The 16,724-nt window shown below is 47.8% G+C and overlaps 1 protein-coding gene across 1 annotated transcript in view; it reads left to right on the forward strand.

The window, feature by feature from the left end:
- Nucleotides 1-16,724, forward strand: part of COL16A1 (collagen, type XVI, alpha 1) — a 213,974-nt gene that overhangs the window by 91,797 nt on the left and 105,453 nt on the right. The window contains exons 10-16 of the mRNA XM_015408105.1: nt 386-421; nt 7,440-7,466; nt 9,381-9,443; nt 9,863-9,904; nt 10,007-10,051; nt 15,450-15,485; nt 16,194-16,256. Of these exons, the coding sequence (XP_015263591.1) occupies nt 386-421; nt 7,440-7,466; nt 9,381-9,443; nt 9,863-9,904; nt 10,007-10,051; nt 15,450-15,485; nt 16,194-16,256 (312 nt within the window). The remainder of the gene's footprint in view (nt 1-385; nt 422-7,439; nt 7,467-9,380; nt 9,444-9,862; nt 9,905-10,006; nt 10,052-15,449; nt 15,486-16,193; nt 16,257-16,724) is intronic.

The raw sequence follows: 16,724 nt of genomic DNA on the forward strand, positions 1-16,724 counted from the left end.
ACACACACACCAGATTGTATATATATAGTCTGCTGAAAAAAGGTGATGTATCAGGTCAAGTTTTCCATCAGTGAAAAGATTTTTATTGATTAATCTAACCATTATGAGGGAAGGTAGCATCTTATAGCCCAGTCTTGTCTCGGAAGCCAAGCAGGTTTGGTATTTGGATGGGAATCCACCAAGCAAGACTCAGTAGAAGAAGGGCATGGCAAACCACCTCTGCAAATGGCAATGACAAAACCCCACCCTTGCTGGGGTTCCCATAAGTTGGCTGTGACATGACAGCACTTTATGCACATACAATCTAACCATTTGACTACATCTCGCAGCCTGAACTGGAAGAAACGTCCCTTTATAGTTTTATAATTGTCTCCTTCTTTTACAGTGTCCCCCATGTCCACAGAAGTTGCAACAGGCAAATGTAAGTTTTAATTTATATAATTAATATATATAATATATAATTTTGGACAAGGTGGGCAGATGTACCTCTTGAATGCTAGCTCAAGAGGGCAATTGTTATACCATATAGCTTCAGAAAGCAATCTAGATCCTTCTTAATTTCCTTGCCTTCCATCCATCTTTCACTGCCAGGAGCCACACCTACAGGTAGATGTTCCCTCACTGATGCTTTGGAACTTGGTTATGTAGTGTTAGCAGTGGGATCCTTCACCAGTCCATTTGTAGTTAAATTTTAAAAACCTCTTTAAGTCATGCAGGCAGAAAATGTGATTGAAAGTTGCCCCTGTGGGAACTGTGGGTTGAGAACACTAACAAACAAAGGAAAGCAGGTTAAGATGAGTAGTCCTGATTTAGGAACAGTGTCCATTTTGACCGCAGCCAAGGGATCAGGACTGGAACCTGGTTTAAATACAAAGACAGGGACTAGAAGCAGGAAATGAGTGACAGAGTTTAGAGAGGCTTTGAACATGTGCAAAGCACCATTTCCACCACAGGGAACCATAGCAAGTTCCCGTGTTTACAGACAGCTGAAGGAATTCTTGGGTTTCCAGCTTTTTTGTTTGTTTTTGGGCAGGACTGCTGTGTTTTTTAGCAGCTTGGCATGCAGAAATGACACAGGTAAAGTTACGCCCATAATTTCATCACTCTGCCAGGAAAAGCTTCACCTATTGATATTTTTGTAGTTGGGCTGTTGCTAAAATCGCAAGAGCAAGGCCTACAAAAGTAGTGGCAACCTGACTGGGTATCCATTTGAAGCAAGATGAATCTCTATTTTTTGAGAGATGGATCAGTGTTAATGTCAGAGTTGGCTGAACATCGTGGGTCCACTTGGAAACACCGTCCCACGCCTTCCACATTTGGTGCACTGCCATAACCATTTTCCAATCAGGGCTCCCTCAGTTCCCATTACAGACAGTGTTCAGTGCTCCAAATGAGAGAAGCGACTGACTGAAATTCCCAGCTATGAGTGATGTCTAGATCACCTGACCAACTCCTGACCCTCACAGGGCCTCTAATGGTATGGGGCTGTGTCTTTAGATCTTTCCCCCTCTGGCAGACTGAAAAGACTTTGCATCAGCTGCAGAATTGTAACCTCAACAGGGGCCATTCATTCATTCATTCATCTCAGCTGTGGGTCCCTCCCCTGGAAATCTGCATTGTCCCCCTTCCTCTCCTCTGCAGGTCCCTTCACCTGCAACAGCTGCCTGGATTTCCCACCATTCTCCCCTTCCCTTTTGCTTTCTGTAAGCAACTGCCCCTTTATCTCCCCTCCCAATCCCCCAGTTTCTCCTGTCGCTTCTGGCATGTATCCAGTGGAACATCTGGCTGACTGAAGAAATATCTGATGGCTTCCAGATGTTAGCAAGGGTTCCTATGGTAACCCCTTTGGCAGATGGATGAAAGGAGGAGGTGGGATGCAGGGAGCTGGGATGGGGCAGGGAGAGGCCTGCGCCGTAGCTGCTCCTCCATGCTATTTTCCCTTTTCTTGTTTACCCAGTGGCTGCTTGGCAGGACTGAACAGTGGAGCTGCCAAGCAGTTGCAGAGGAGTCTGGACTGGAGGAGCTGGCACTTGGGAGAAAAGTCACAGATTGTTATCTGCAGGCTCTCTTTTTTAGCATTTAGTGGTGGGCTCTTCTGCTTGAGCCCTCAACTTGGACTGAGGGCGAGGCAGCTGATGCATAACATCTGGGATAATTTGTTTACAACTCTGTATGGGGGGGATGTTGCCCATGGCTGCAAGGTTAGTTCAGTGTCTTGAATTCCATTAAAAATAGAACCTGTTTTTTTCTTTTTCTTTTAAAATAAGAATCATATAACATTGGCGGACTCAGATAGCAAAGCTGAGAGGCCTGCACAGTCAATGACGCTCTGAATCAAACACAGCCCTCCAATCACCTCTCGCACCTCTGGCAAGGGCTTGACATTCCCCCTGTTTTCCCATTTCCAAGTCAGAAGCTAAACTGGAGGTTTTTTCAAGACCACAGAGAACTGCCCTGCCTTCAGCTTGATGAGCCATGTGGTGCAAATCTAGCCAACAAATCCAGAAGGCAGCCAGCATCCCAAACTTTGATTTCCTGTAGGCCAGTTCCACATATCTGAGCAGCACTGTGTTTATACTTTGCAGAAATTTTACTAGTTACACAAATCAGTTTGGTCATTTTCTACCAATTGCTGTCCTGTGAACAAGAGAATTAACTCTGTGCATGCACACAGGCAGCCATTTTTTGATTACTTGTATTCTGAGGTGAGGCAACAGTATTAAAAGCAGGCTGGACAGCCTTGCTGTTTTCCCGCATGCAGCGAGTAAGCCCCCACCCTTGAGAAACTGAGATGCAGGAGGAAAAATGGCCAGAAAATTGCTTCCATCGTGACATTCTGGGGATTTCCTCATGTCTCTGTGGTGTTTATCACCGAGATTAGGGGAAATTCCTAGACCATCTGTCATGAGTCAGCCAGGGCTCAGCGAGAGTGAGAACTCCTCAGGAGAAGAGGAGCCCTGCGTAACCAGCTCTGAGTCAGCAGAAGCCAGCAAACAGGAAGGCTTGTCAGGATTCACAGCCAACAGCTGGTGCAGAGCCACAACACCCTCCAGCCCTGATTCAACAGGTGAAACTCAGTTGATCGTTTCCAGCTGTCCAGTATCACCCACACCCTTAGAGTGCTGCAAACGGAGGCTACGAACAGAAATACAGGAGAGATGACAAAGTGCATGCCTCTTGGCCCGATGCCATCTGTTAGGTGTGGAAGCAACAAGTCACAATTCCTGTGGTCCTGTGACCGCTACATTGGATCCTGCCTCAACCCTTGTGACCCTTAAGACCATTTCCTGACTCTGCCTTTGTCTTGCTCCTGAACTTGCTCATGAGTAACTCTCAGATTCGCAAACCCTGCTGTACAAACTGTCCCTTGGACTAGACTCCTGACTCTGTGCATAACCTTGGACTGGACCTTGACTATGCTTTTTGAGTTGGTGCTCTTGCCTTACTCGCTCCACACTCTGATAGCATGCCCTACACCATTACTGGCCTGGCTTGCAACACCATCACCCAGAAGTGAAGTCCTATCCTCCTCAAACGCAGTCCTCCCAATGCAGCACACTCAAAATCTGGCACTTGCCAGGGAAGTCCTGGCAACACACTCCCAGTAATTTCTGGCCATTTTTAAAGCCCAAACTGATGTGATATTTCACTTTGGTTACATTTTGTCTGAAGTGTCCAGTCATTCATGACTACCAATAATGGTTTCTCATGGGCTGACCACATATGCAGGTTATAAACTAGACAGTCGCATGCTGGAACTTCAACCTGGGTCCAGACTAGGGCTACCAACAGCAGCTTGGGAAATTCTTTGAAATTTGGAGGCAGTGCCTTGGAAGGGCAGAGCATGGGGAGGAGACTGAGGAAGCTGCAGCATGGGGTATGATGCAGCATCCTGCAGTGACACTTCCAGATCAAAGTTCATGGCCTCTAACTCCTCCCTTTTCTGTGAGGTGCCTTCCTTTGACCAATATGGAGGGCACTACCAGGGATCAGCCAGGAAGGCGCATAATACCAGTAGGCCAGAGTGGGTCACATGACACTCACTCAGGGTTGCCAGCCTCCAGGTGGGGCCTGGAGATCCCCCGCTTTTACAACTAATCTCCAGCTGACAGAGATCAGCTCCCCTGGAAAAAATGGCTGCTTTGAAGGGTGGACTCTATGGCATTGTACCATGCTGAGGACCTTCCCCTGCCCAAACCCTGCCCTCTCCTGGATCCACCCCCAAAGTCTCCAGGTATTTTCCAACCAAGACTTGGCAACCCTACACTCACTGCATGACTCGATAAAACCTTCCAGATCATACCTGCTCAGTGATGGTGCTTGTCCATGACAGGAGTTCTCAATCCTAACTTTTTTCAACATGTCTACAGAATCTTTTGGAAAGTCTCTGGAGAAGGAAGCTCCACCTAACACCCCTTGTTAAAAGAATTCCCAACACTGCCTCAGCAACTGCCAGAACTATGAGGGGAGGTCGGAGTTTGGGGGAAATTTGAAATCCCTTCTGGATGACACTGGCACCCGATGGGAAACTGTGGGAGGGTCAAGGACATGGGGGAGTGCAATGTTGCAGTAACATCAATTTTCCCACCATTTCCCCACCATCACCATACCAAGTTGCTGTGGTCTTTACCACACAGAATAGGTGAAATTCCTAGAGCATCAGTGTGTGGAGGCCCTTTTTTCTATGCTTAAATCTGTTGTAGAGCTACAAACCTCTACTTATTCCCAGGTACGAGGGGGCTACCACTAGAGTTAGCAATTCCAACTTGGAAAATGCCTAGAGATCTGTAGGTGGTGTTTGGGGGGAGCAGAATTTGGGGAGGAGAGGGAACTTAATAGGGATGTGTTTCCATGTCTTATGATGGCATACCCAAGTCAATGGTCAGCTCTTCTGACTTCTCCCCTTCCTGTGAGGCTGCTTTATCCCATTTTTCATTCAATTTCCCACCTCTCTTCTTTGTTCTCTCACCTTACATCACTGGCAGGCTTCCATAATCATATGTTCTCTATATCAAACTAACCCATTGATCCTAATATTTGTGCTGGTATAACTGGCTGGTATCCAGCTATGTTCCCTTCAACCTACGAAACCCTCTCAAAATCCTCTTTGAGTTTTTCTCAGTGTTAAGAAGAAAACTCTATTCTGAAGTAGGGTTGACAGTCCCTAGGTCCCAGCAGGGGCTCCCCCCCCTTTGGGGGGCTTCTGCCTGCTGCCGGCTAGCTGACTGGTGGGGAAACCCCACCCCAAACAGCCATGTCTGGGTGCAATGTCCCCAGTGTGATGATGTCACCTAGAAGTGGTGAAATCACATTGGGGACATTGCACGGGACACTGGTTTGAAGGTAAACTATGTAAATTTGGCCTAAAACCATAAAGTTTTGCCCTTAAACCGGAGAGGCACCACACAATGTCGCTGACATGATGATGTCACTTCTGGGTGATGTCATCACATCGGCAACATCCTGGAATGCCCCCCAAATCCCCCCGCCAGCGCAGTGAGGGGACTTGGCGACCCTATTCTGAAGGCCCACAGGGGACACCAGTCAATAGCAGTCCCATCCTTCTCCCTCTGCCAACTGCCTTTTTAAGCAACAGTCAGTTTCTCTTAGCCACTGGTATACCATGGGGAGGGGGATCCTAGAACGTCTGTAGTCACTCTAGGACGTCTCCTCCCTCAAAACCTGCCATTTCCCCCAGGAGAATTGATCCCTGTAGTCTGGAGATAAACTGTAATTCTGTGAGAATTCCAAGCCCTTCCTTCAGGTTAGTAACTCCTCCCTACAGTGGGTTACTGAGAAGAGATCAGACACTCTGCATGTGCTCAGAAGCACTCTCCCACTTCCTGTACATATTCCAAGGATGAACACTGATACTGAAGATTGACCAAGCCTTAAAATTCAGGGGTAGCTATCTCCACTACTGGAAGTATGGAAAAGCTATAGAAATGCTAGACTTTTTCCACCTTTGGTGTCAACCAAAGACCTCGAATGCTTGGGACACCCATTGTAGCATTTTCCTGGGTCTAGTCAACTTGAGATTTGAATATTCCACCTGGAGCTTCCTCACCTAGACCTATCTGACAAACAGTTACACCCTTCTAAATCCATCATGTGGTTGAACTGTAAACTAACCATTGCCTGTTCATTGGCTTTCTACAGATTATTTCTTAATTTCGTATTTCTTAAATATGACAGTAGAATTAGTGGCAGTGGAATCCAAGACAAAACTGGGGGGGGGGGGGGAACAAAAAACAAAAAGAACATAAGAACATAAGAGATGCCAAGGTTGGATCAGGCCAAAGGCCCATCCAGTCCAACACTCCGTATCACACAGTGGCCAGAAATACCAGTGCCATTAGGAGGTCCACCAGTGGGGCCAGGACATTTGAAGCCATCCCACTGTTGACCCCCCCAAGCACCAAGATGACAGAGCATCACTTGCCCCAGAGTCCCTATCTATACCTTGTGGCTAATAGCCCTTGATGGACCTCTGCTCCATATGCTTATCTAATTCCCTTTTGAAGGTAATGTATTAATTTACCTAGCTTATAGTAGTACACGATATTTCAAGGTGAGCTCCCTTGCCTTCTGACAAATGGCTTCTTGTTTGTAATTTAAATCAATGGTATCACAAGAATTTGAAATAGTTCTAATTACATAGGAGTTCCTGAGGTTTTAAAAAGAATTGAATACATACCGTACTTTTATTTTTTTAATGAAAAGGCTGTTTAAAAAATAATTACTGGTCAGGAATGTTAGTGCTCTTCTTTGAATTTTTAAAAAGAAGAATAATTCAAATGAGGAAGAAAGCATATATTCTGTTAAAGGTATATTCTATTAAATCCATTATGATTATGAAAACAAAAACAGGAGTCACTTTAGAGCTTCTGAAGCAAAGAAGATCTTGTCTTCAAGTGTTTTGTAGATGCTGCTTGCAACTGGTGACCCATTTGATATCTGAGACAAGGGAAGTTTACCTGTTGCTCAGAATTAGCCCCCCCCCCCCCCCCCCCCCCGGCACATGGACCCAACTACTGCCTCAGACCCTCAGGAGCTGCCACGTTCCTGATACTTTGGCAGGTTATTCCACTGGCCAACAACGTCTCTTACAGTTCCAGTCAGGGCATTATTTTTCCTTGATAGCACTCCTAAATTTTCTTTTTGGCAACTAAACTCCCTTTCCTTTTTATCCTTCCCAGGAGAGTTGGGAAAGAGACTCCATCTTCTTTATGGCAGCCTGTTAGAATTGAAGGCCGTTATGTCGCCTTTTAATCTTCTTTTCCCTAGGCTAAAGTTTCACAGCCCCTTATAGTGTAAACATTTCATCAGCCTGAATGTCCTGTTCTCAGCCTTCTCCAGTTCCCGGTTTTACTTCAGAGTATAGAGGAATGCTTAAGGCCTTGATCAAATAGCTTTTTTTTAAATCTTTGTTTCCTCAGGCTACGTTGGGTTCTCCTGGTTTAAAGGTAGGTCTTAGATCTCTGAGTTGGACAAGACACTCTCTAACCTCAACTGCTTGCCTGACCCCCCCCCCTTCCAGTTGGGCTCCACTGCCCTGAGCTTGTGTTGTCAACACCCCATGAAATTACCTGTTTGGTGGGCAGTTGCTAACTGAGCTATGTATGGCTGCTTCTGTGTTTTATTTTAACTCTCTCTTTGGCTTAGAGTTCTGAAAAAAAGAAAAAGTCAATTACAATATAACAAACACATTTGTTACATTATCCAGAACTTTCCCTAGATGTAAGGCATTGGCATATTGATTCCAAACATGAGCAGTGCTGTGGGCACTCTGGTCTGACTTCTATAATTTCTCATTTAGTGAAATCTGTGGCTGCATCTGATAATTTTAAGATGGGGTGGTTGGCATCTGCCATTTGGCAGGTATGTCAAGGAAGGCCAATTTCTATTGTTAGAACAGCTGCTTAAACCTGCTATTAATTAGACCTGCAGCTAAGCTTCTGGGTGATCAGTAACCAGACACCGAACATCCTCTCTGCAGACCATGGGAGAGAGTATCCTTCTGCCATTCTGTCTGCATCACCCATATTTCTCCTTCCTATAACCCTGACCCCCTAATCTTCCATCCCAAATTCCTCATCCAACTTGGATGCATGAATGTGGATAATGGGCTAGGATGATGTCCATATTTAAAGGATTTCTGTAGAAGATATATATGCTAAAATAGGTTTGTGCATACAACTTTGATCAGCAGAAGACTTCATTTAACTTCACCAGTGCGATGTGGCTGTGAAGAAAGCTAATGTAATCTTAGGATGCATTCACAGAAGCATTGTGTCCAGATCACGGGAAGTGGTAGTTCCGCTCTATTCTGCTATGGTCAGGCCTCACCTGGAGTACTGTGTCCAGTTTTGGGCACCACATTTTGGAAGGATGTTGACAAGCTCGAGTGTGTCCAGAAGAGGACAACCAGGATGCTAAGAGGGTTGGAATCCAAGTCTTATGAGGAAAGGCTGAAAGAGTTGGGTATGTTTAGCCTGGGAAAGAGAAGGCTTAGAGGGGACATGATTGCAGTCTTCAAGTATTTGAAGGGCTGTCATGTAGAAGATGGAGCAGATCTATTCTCTCTTGCTCTGGATTGCAAGACTAGATCTAATGGGTGGAAAATACAAGGGAGTCGTTACCAGTTAAATATAAGGAGAAACTTCCTAACTGTAAGAGTGGTTGAGCAGTGGAACAGTCTGCCTCGGGAGGTGGTGGATGCTCCTTCGCTGGACGTTTTCAAGCGGAGGCTGGACGACCATCTTTCGGGTATGTTGTAGGTATGTAGGGCTATCTTTCAGCTATGCTTCTGCAGAGTGCAGGGGGTTGGACTAGATGACCTGCAAGGTCTCTTCCAACTCTAACATTCTATAATTCTATTATATGTGGGACCAGAGGTCATTTCAGGGGGGATCGCAGTTCCAGGGGGTACAGGGGGTACACATGACGAAGCCCCGCCCCCTGCTTCCGGCCGCCCCACTTCCAGCCCTCATTCAGCCAGGAGGAGGCAGGAGAAGAGGGAGGGTAAGTTGCTTCCTCCCTGCCTCTCCCCACCCCTGCCTGCCTGGGGCCAGGGAGGGCCTTCACGGGGCTTCCTTGCACTCCCGCCGGCGTTACAGGTCCACCGCCGGGCCCCTCATGGGGCTCAGCAGTGGAGCTGCAAGGCCGGCGGCGGCAGCCGGGACCATTGGGGGCAGGGTGTGTGGCCTTATGACACACTTCCGGTGATGTCAGGGGGTGTGGCATATACTAATGAGTTCCCCTAGCTCTTTTTCTACGAAACGACCCCTGTGTGGGACCATGTTTACTTTGAAGAGTATTTTTCTGCATTCTCCTGCTGCTTATTACTGGCAAGAAGACAGTTCATCTCTCTCGCACAGGGTGGAAAAGGTGAACGTGGACCTCCCGGATCATATGGACCCAAAGGAGAGAAGGGTGACCGTGTGAGTAGTTTTCTTAATTGCTACCTAGGGTTGCTAGGCCTTTACCCGCAGCCTCTGGGAAATTTCTGAGGCAAGGCCTGGGGAGGGTTGCATCTGACCTGGAAGTTACATCACTTCCAGACAATGCTCTAGGAATCTCCTCACATATCTGTGGTTAAAGAATGGGTGGATTTCTACAACATCACTTCTGGGTCGGACACCATTCCCTCCTCTTCTTTTTCTTCTGCTGGGAGTGCAGGGCCTCACCTGCTTGCCCTTGGTAAGCCTACCACTACTGTACCCTTGTGTGGACTTTGCAGGTCCTCTGTAGTTCCCCTGTTCTGCTATGGAGAACCACACAGTTGCTATGTGGTAGGAACAGCGCATCCAAGTCGTAACCCAGCTCCTTTGTCTTGAGGTTTGTTCTTCTTCTCCTGCAGGGTGCAGACTGCGTGCGGATCTCACCTGAAGCTCCTCTAAAGGTGAGCTGCTTCCCCTCTCCAGAAGGAGGCTGTGCTTGCTTGGCCTTTTTTTCTCTTCTTTCGCTGACCTAACCCACCTGTATGTTTCTTTGTTTTGTGAAGTGTGCTGAAGGACCAAGGGGAGAAAAAGGAGAACTTGGTGAAAAGGTAAGCCTGGGTCTACAAACACAAGCCACTGCAATGTATGTTCTTTTTGCTTTCCCAGCCCTGTCCCTTCTCCTCTACCCTTGGAAACCAGCCCATCATGCACAGCAAGTCTCAGACATACACATGCACACACACCGCCCAGATTGTTTTCCTAAAGAGCTCAGGAAGGTCTCAGTAAACGTCTGGCTTTATGTGACACTTTAAGTAAACAAAGGGTTGGAAGCCCCCATTTAATCTGCAACTGGTGCATGGCACAAAGATTATGCTGGAACTTGGAGTGAAGGGGTCATGCAGGGGGGTAACACTGGACAAATATTAAAAACACTCTGGGTTGGCATATTCAGAAAGCTTTGCAGAATAGTATGGCAGTCAGAGGTCTGTTGTTTGACCGATGCTCCAGCTACATGGCATAGAATGCTATCAGCTTACCCACCTACACAAATATTATTTTTCTTTTATCCTTTGTTGTCTGTCATCCCAGTTCAGCTATTGCTCTCTCCTGTTTCTCCTCCCTTGTCCTTCAATGCTAATTTTCCTGGGTGCCGTAGAGGGAGGATACTTTTCCCCATCCTTCCTTATATTATAAAAGCGATTTTGGGTGGCCACATTCCATGTGCTCCCTCAGCCATTGGCCTGTCAGCTGCCACTCAACGGAACTCACATGCCATTGGCTGGGTGCTGGGTCTGAGGGGGCCAATCCCCTAGCCGCATCACCTCCCTCCATTGCATCAGTCCCACCCAGAGACCCACTGACCGGCCTCTCACTGTCAGTCTGCGGGGAGCCGCCACTTCCCTGGTAAACCGACTGGCCTCGGGGATGAGGGGAGATGGCTGCGCCGCGCTCCCCAGGTCATCCACAGAACCTGCTTCGAGGGGATCTCCGCCGGCATTCCCTGCACCGCCCCCAGCCTCACTGGCCCGGCGCCGTGACCCAACTGGCCTCGCAGAGGGGAGAAATGCCTTCACCCTGCTTCCCTGGGCTGGCGTGCCACAGGCCCTGCTTCGGGGGGGGGGAGGGCACCACTGGCCTTTCCTGCACTGCCCCCAGCCTCGCTGGCCTGGCAGCATAGCCCGACTGGCCTCGGGGAGGGGGGAGACAGCCACGCTGCGCTTCCCTGGGCCAGCATAGTCACGGCCCCTGCTTTGGGAGGGAGGGCCCTGCCGGGGTTCCCTGCACCACCCACTTCCTCGCTGCCCCGGTGATGTGGCCTGACTGGCCTCAGGGAGGGGGGAGACAGCCACGCCGCGCTTCCCTGGCCCAACGTGGCCTGGCTCAGGGAGGCCACGCGCCCTACTTTGGGGGGGGAGTCCCCGCTAGCCTTTCCTGTGCTGCCCCTGGCCTCATTGGCCAAGCGGTGTGGCCCGACTGGCCTTGGGGAGGGGGGAGATGGCTTTGTCACGCTTTCCTTGGCCGCCACGGCTGCAGCCCAGGCCACTCCACACTCTCTCTGCAATGGGCCTTATTGCTAGTAATTGGAATAAATAAGAATATTAATAAATAGTTATTTAAAAATGTTGGCAAGGAAGGATGTCTCCAATCCCGCAATCATCACATTTCAACCACAGTGCTATTTCCTCAACCATATGGAGGTGTAATTAAAAAAACACCTGTGCTTTATCTCCAAGCATCTCTGGACAGAAAGGAGCAAAACGTCAGCCCTCTTCGTTTCCTTGTGTGTTTCCCAGTGCCTCACCTTTCAGCATTTCACAGGTGACAGTGGGGTCACTTGTAATACATGTTTTCTCACAGCTGATCCCCTTTCTACTCCACCTGTACACACATTTATTTACTCTGCAGTGATTGCTGAAGTCAGGTGTGTTAGTAAATTGATAGTTCATTTTTTTTAAAAAAAGCAGCATGTTAAATAGGCCTTTTAGATCTGAATGGCTTATTATGGAATGGCTCCAACTCAAATATAATGAGCAGCATTTACTATTTGGACAGGTGGTTATTGCAGCAGGGGAGATAGAAGGGGTGCTGTTCCCTGGCATTTAGGCACGCATTTACATGTGTGTGCCCAGGAATCAAGATTCATTCACCACCAGCCTCTCAGACACTTAACATCTTGATAATAAATTGAGAAAGGGTAGCCATGTTAATCCATTGCAGCAAGGAGTATAGCGACACTTTAAAACTAACAGGATTTGGTTCCATTAGAAGCTTTCGGGGGCTAGAACCCAGTGAGGACCCCCTACAGGCATTTGATGAAGCCTCTAGTTCATGAAAGCTTTTGCTGAAATAAACTCTTGTCAGTGTTTACAGGACCGCCGCCCTCTTATTTGTTTTAATGTCCATAGAATCAAGAGAGGAGGCTGAAGCCTGAAGCAGGAAAAAGACTGCCAATTTTTAAAAAGGCATCAGAAATGTTTCCCGCTGGAGATGGGAGGGAAAAAGACAGGATCCCTGTTAACATGTTACAATGATTGCATGTACATGCATACCTGCTTGTAAGAAAGAGCCAATGCTTGTTTGCTTTCCAAATGAAACGAGGGACCATTTTGTGGATAAAAGTGGGGTTTAAATCACACAAGTTATACAAGCACTGAATGTAACATAAGAATTACTCAGTGCACGTATAAAGAGAAAAGAGTAAGAGTCCAGTAGCACCTTAAAGATGAACAAAATTTGTGGTAGGGTGTGAGCTTTCATGAGCCACAGCTCACTTTTGTTTGTCTTTAAGGTGCTACTGGACTCTTACTCTTTTCTGCTGCTGCAGACAGACTAACACGGCGACCCATCTTGTATAAAGAGATGTCAAGTACACAGATTGTATAGGTATTCAGTGTAATTTGTGAATGGGGACTAGCGATTTACCAGGGACAGGTGCTAGAACACTGAGAGGGCCCCAGGTAAATTGCAACAGCTCCAGTGTCTACAGCACATTTCTTTGGCCTGAGCTCAGATGGCTATCAGCAGATGCAGCTGGGACTGTTGAGGGATCTCCTGTGCCTCTAGTGGCTCTCCTGCTGTCTCTGTTGACTGGCTGCTTCACACTTTACCAGCTCCCCATTTGCTGCATAAGGACATTTTACGGAACTTTGTCCCCATTCCCCAAAGCAGCATATTTGAATGAAGGCCATGGAGACAGTGTGCTGGGCAGGGGCAAAGTTTATGCTGAGAATGGTAAATATTTAGTTACAACATCCTGTAGTCAGGCCTCCTCATGGCACTGAGTCTGTGTCTACAGAGCCACTTCCTGCAGTGTTTGTTCAGCTCTTTGACATGAGCCTAGAAAGGCAGAGAGATTTTCCTAGAGATGGGCTCCAAAACCCCTTGAGCCACCAAGCGATCTAACTCCTCCTCAGTCTTAGGTTTTAGTGCAAAAGGGACACACCGAGCCTTGAGCTGAGCCTTATGGGCTGCACCTTGGGGTTGAGCTGGAGACAGACTGGGGGCCCAGTGTAACGGCCAAGCATTCCATCAAAGACAGATGGGAACTCATCGCAGACCCACTGGAGAGCCCTCGGTTTGTTGTGGTGCACCCCCGTTACAAACTCGTGCACCGACCCTCGACTACTAAGAAGTCCAACAACCCATCGAACTGTTGGTACTTCATTCAGAACTTGCCCGCTCCCTTTAGAGCCACCACATTTTGTTGATAGTCCTTGAGAACGATGCCAGTCAGCTTAAAATGAGGCCCTCCCCCCAGGCATAGCCCCCTGAGAGTCTCTGCTGAGATTATGGACATGGAAGACCCTGTGTCTAACTCCATCCTACAAGGGGAACCCTCGATTAGCACAGTCACTTTTATTTTTTCTGGGGTGTCTTCGGGCAAGTGTAATACCTGTAATGGCTGCACAGACATGGTGTGTAGCTCCTCGGGGTGCAAGGACTCCTGGTGTGTCACCTGTTTCCTCTGGGTTCCCCTCAAGCGGCAGGTGCATGCGATGTGGCTTGTCTTCCCACAACTCTGACACGTCACGTCCCTGAAGCAGCAGGAGCGGCATTCATGGGGGTCCCCGCAGTTGGTACATAGCGTCAGTGGGGCGGTCTCGGTGACCTGGCCTGGTTTGGGACCTGATGAAACAGACAGTGGTTGTCTCACCGGGCTGGACGGTGCGTCTGCAGGACCTCCTTGCTGTCAGATATGTCCGAGGCTGAGGAAATGGTGGCCTGGTGCACTGCCACAGAATGGCGGTCGGTCCTCTGGTTGCCACCCTCCCAGGACTTCTTGAACACTGCAGCCTCCCGAATTGCCTTTTGGAGGTTTGTGCCATCTTGGCCGATGAGCTTGCGATGGAGCTTCTCGTCCTGGAGACTGAACATGAAGCTGTCTAGGAGGGCTTCCTTGAGGTTCTGGAACTCATATCGAAGAGCCAGTCGGCGCAGGGTGGCAACATAGTCAGAGGCTGATTTGTCGGGTCTCTGGTTTGTCTCAAAGAAACCGAGGCAGCGAACCAGTTGGGTGGGTTTGGACGCGAAATGGTTGGTGAGTGCCTTGATGAGACTGTCAAAAGTGGCGAGCTGCAATGTGGTCGGTGTGATGAGGCCCTGATCTAGCTCCAGGGTGGCGATCCCACAGGAGTTGAGTAGCAGTGCCTTCTTCTTAGCTGCGTCATCGATGTCCTGGAAGTTCCACCCAGGCCTTCCATTGCTCTGGGTGAGTGGGGTTGAACTCAGGAAGTAGTCCTGGAGTGGCAGCCATGGACTGGTTGCAGGACCCCAAGCTCTCCCTACTTCACAAGGCCAGACTAATAACGGCGTCTAGTTTCCACGGTCTCCCTGACATGTTTACTGCAAGCTGCTGAGCTGCAAGCAAGCGGGAACAGGGAAGGGTAGACTACACAGAAATGGCAGCTAGCCTGGAGATCTCCTGGCACTACAACTGATCTCCAGGCAACAGTTTCTCTGAAGAAAATGTCTGTTTGGGAAGGTGGATTCTGTGGCATTATACCCTGCTGAAGTTCCTCCCCTCCTCAAACCTCCCCAAACTCTCCAGCCCCAAATCTCCAGGAATTTCCCAACCTGGAGCTGGCAACCTTACGTGGTGTCTAAATCAGCCCTCCTGGTTTCAGTCAAGAATTGGGCATCTTCTCTAGCTGTCCTTCTCCTCCAGAAGAGCCAGCACCCCAGGGTCCAACAGTCAGATCCTCACCCTGTCAGGCTGTAGGGAAGAGCACTGGTCATCATGTAGACTATGGAAACTAAAGGAGATGTTTCCCTTCATAAACTTTTATTCGTGTGATTATGGGGAATATTTTCCTCTCTTTCTTTTTTAATACTAAAGGTCTCCATATTAGCTATTGCTGACAGCCACTGTGAGCTTTTTGGTAGGGTGGGATACAAATATGTTAGAAAAATAAATGAATTTGCTGAATCCACTCCTGAGCCTTTAAGGATAGGGTGAGCTATAAGTAATTACATAACTAATTGACAAAAATTTGTGTTGTGAAACAGGGGCCACCCGGATTGGCGGGAAGTGTTGGACAGAAGGTACGTTACCAGCTTTGGAGGCCAGCAATGCAATCCTGAGTGGAATTATATGTTTCTAAGCCCATTGACTTCAGAGGAGGGGATGACTATGTTTAGGATGGCACTTAACCTTTACCTTTTATGCATCAGGACAGAACATTTCTCTTAACTTGAGGGTATTCTGTCTTTTTAAGTGTTTTTTATGGTCTGCTGCTAGCCTGAAGACTATTTTATGAATATCACTTTAGACTGTCAAATGTTGTTTTTGCCATTTTTATGCCCCTGGCTTGTTTTATTATGGAGATTTCCTACATTGCTGTTGTTTTAAACTATTCTATTGTATAGTTTTTACTTTTGTGACCCACCTAGAGCATCTGACTGGCAAGACAGTGTGTAAATCTACCAAATAAAATATGACAACAGTAGCTCAGGAGCCACTTCAAGGTGTGAATGTATCACCAGTCCAAGACTCCTAACAGGGGGGAGGGACTAGCCAGTTCCAGCCGGGGTGGGGGCTGTATGATCAGGACTGATTAGAGGTATTTTTCATCCCAAGCAAGGTATGCCTGTTACCCCCATGCAGCTGACAGTTGGGAGGGAACTAAGCCCCAGAAAATATCAACCCCTTCTTCACTATCATGCCTCAGGGGGGTACCTTGGTGGTTTGGTCAGAATACTGGCCCCATGTATAATGACTAACAAAGTCCTTTTAACCATCCTTCCCTAAAGGGTCAGAAAGGCGAGAAGGGAGACTTTGGCATTCAAGGCAAACCTGGAACCCCAGGGCGTGATGTAAGTTATGTAATGAGGCTCACTTTTCTTCACACATTGTGGGTCTGTGTGGCTCCCCTTTTTTCTAGCCCATGTGAATCTCAGGTTCAACTCGCTACACAATACCTTGCATTTATCCCTGGTTATAACAGCATCCGTTTATCCTGGAACAAGTGCGGGGCAAAACTGGGGTGACCTCAATGTAATGTGGAAACAAAAAATACCCCAAGATAATTACAAGAGTGAACTCGAGTGTAGTGTAGAATGTAAAAATACCCCAAGATAATTACAAGAGTGAACTCGAGTGTAGTGTAGAATGTAAAAATACCCCAAGATAATTACAAAGGTGAACTTGAGTGTAGTGTAGAATGTAAGTTTGGGGACAGGGCTGAACCAGGATTTAAGATCTAGTGTGGAATCACCCTCAGTGAGTCAGAGAATTCTTTCCATGGCTTTTTGTTTGCTTTCAGCAAGGCAGGCTTCCTCTTT

The sequence above is a fragment of the Gekko japonicus genome, unplaced genomic scaffold, assembly GCF_001447785.1.
Source record: "Gekko japonicus isolate JY-2015 unplaced genomic scaffold, Gekko_japonicus_V1.1 scaffold36, whole genome shotgun sequence".
Classification (NCBI taxonomy): domain Eukaryota; kingdom Metazoa; phylum Chordata; class Lepidosauria; order Squamata; family Gekkonidae; genus Gekko; species Gekko japonicus.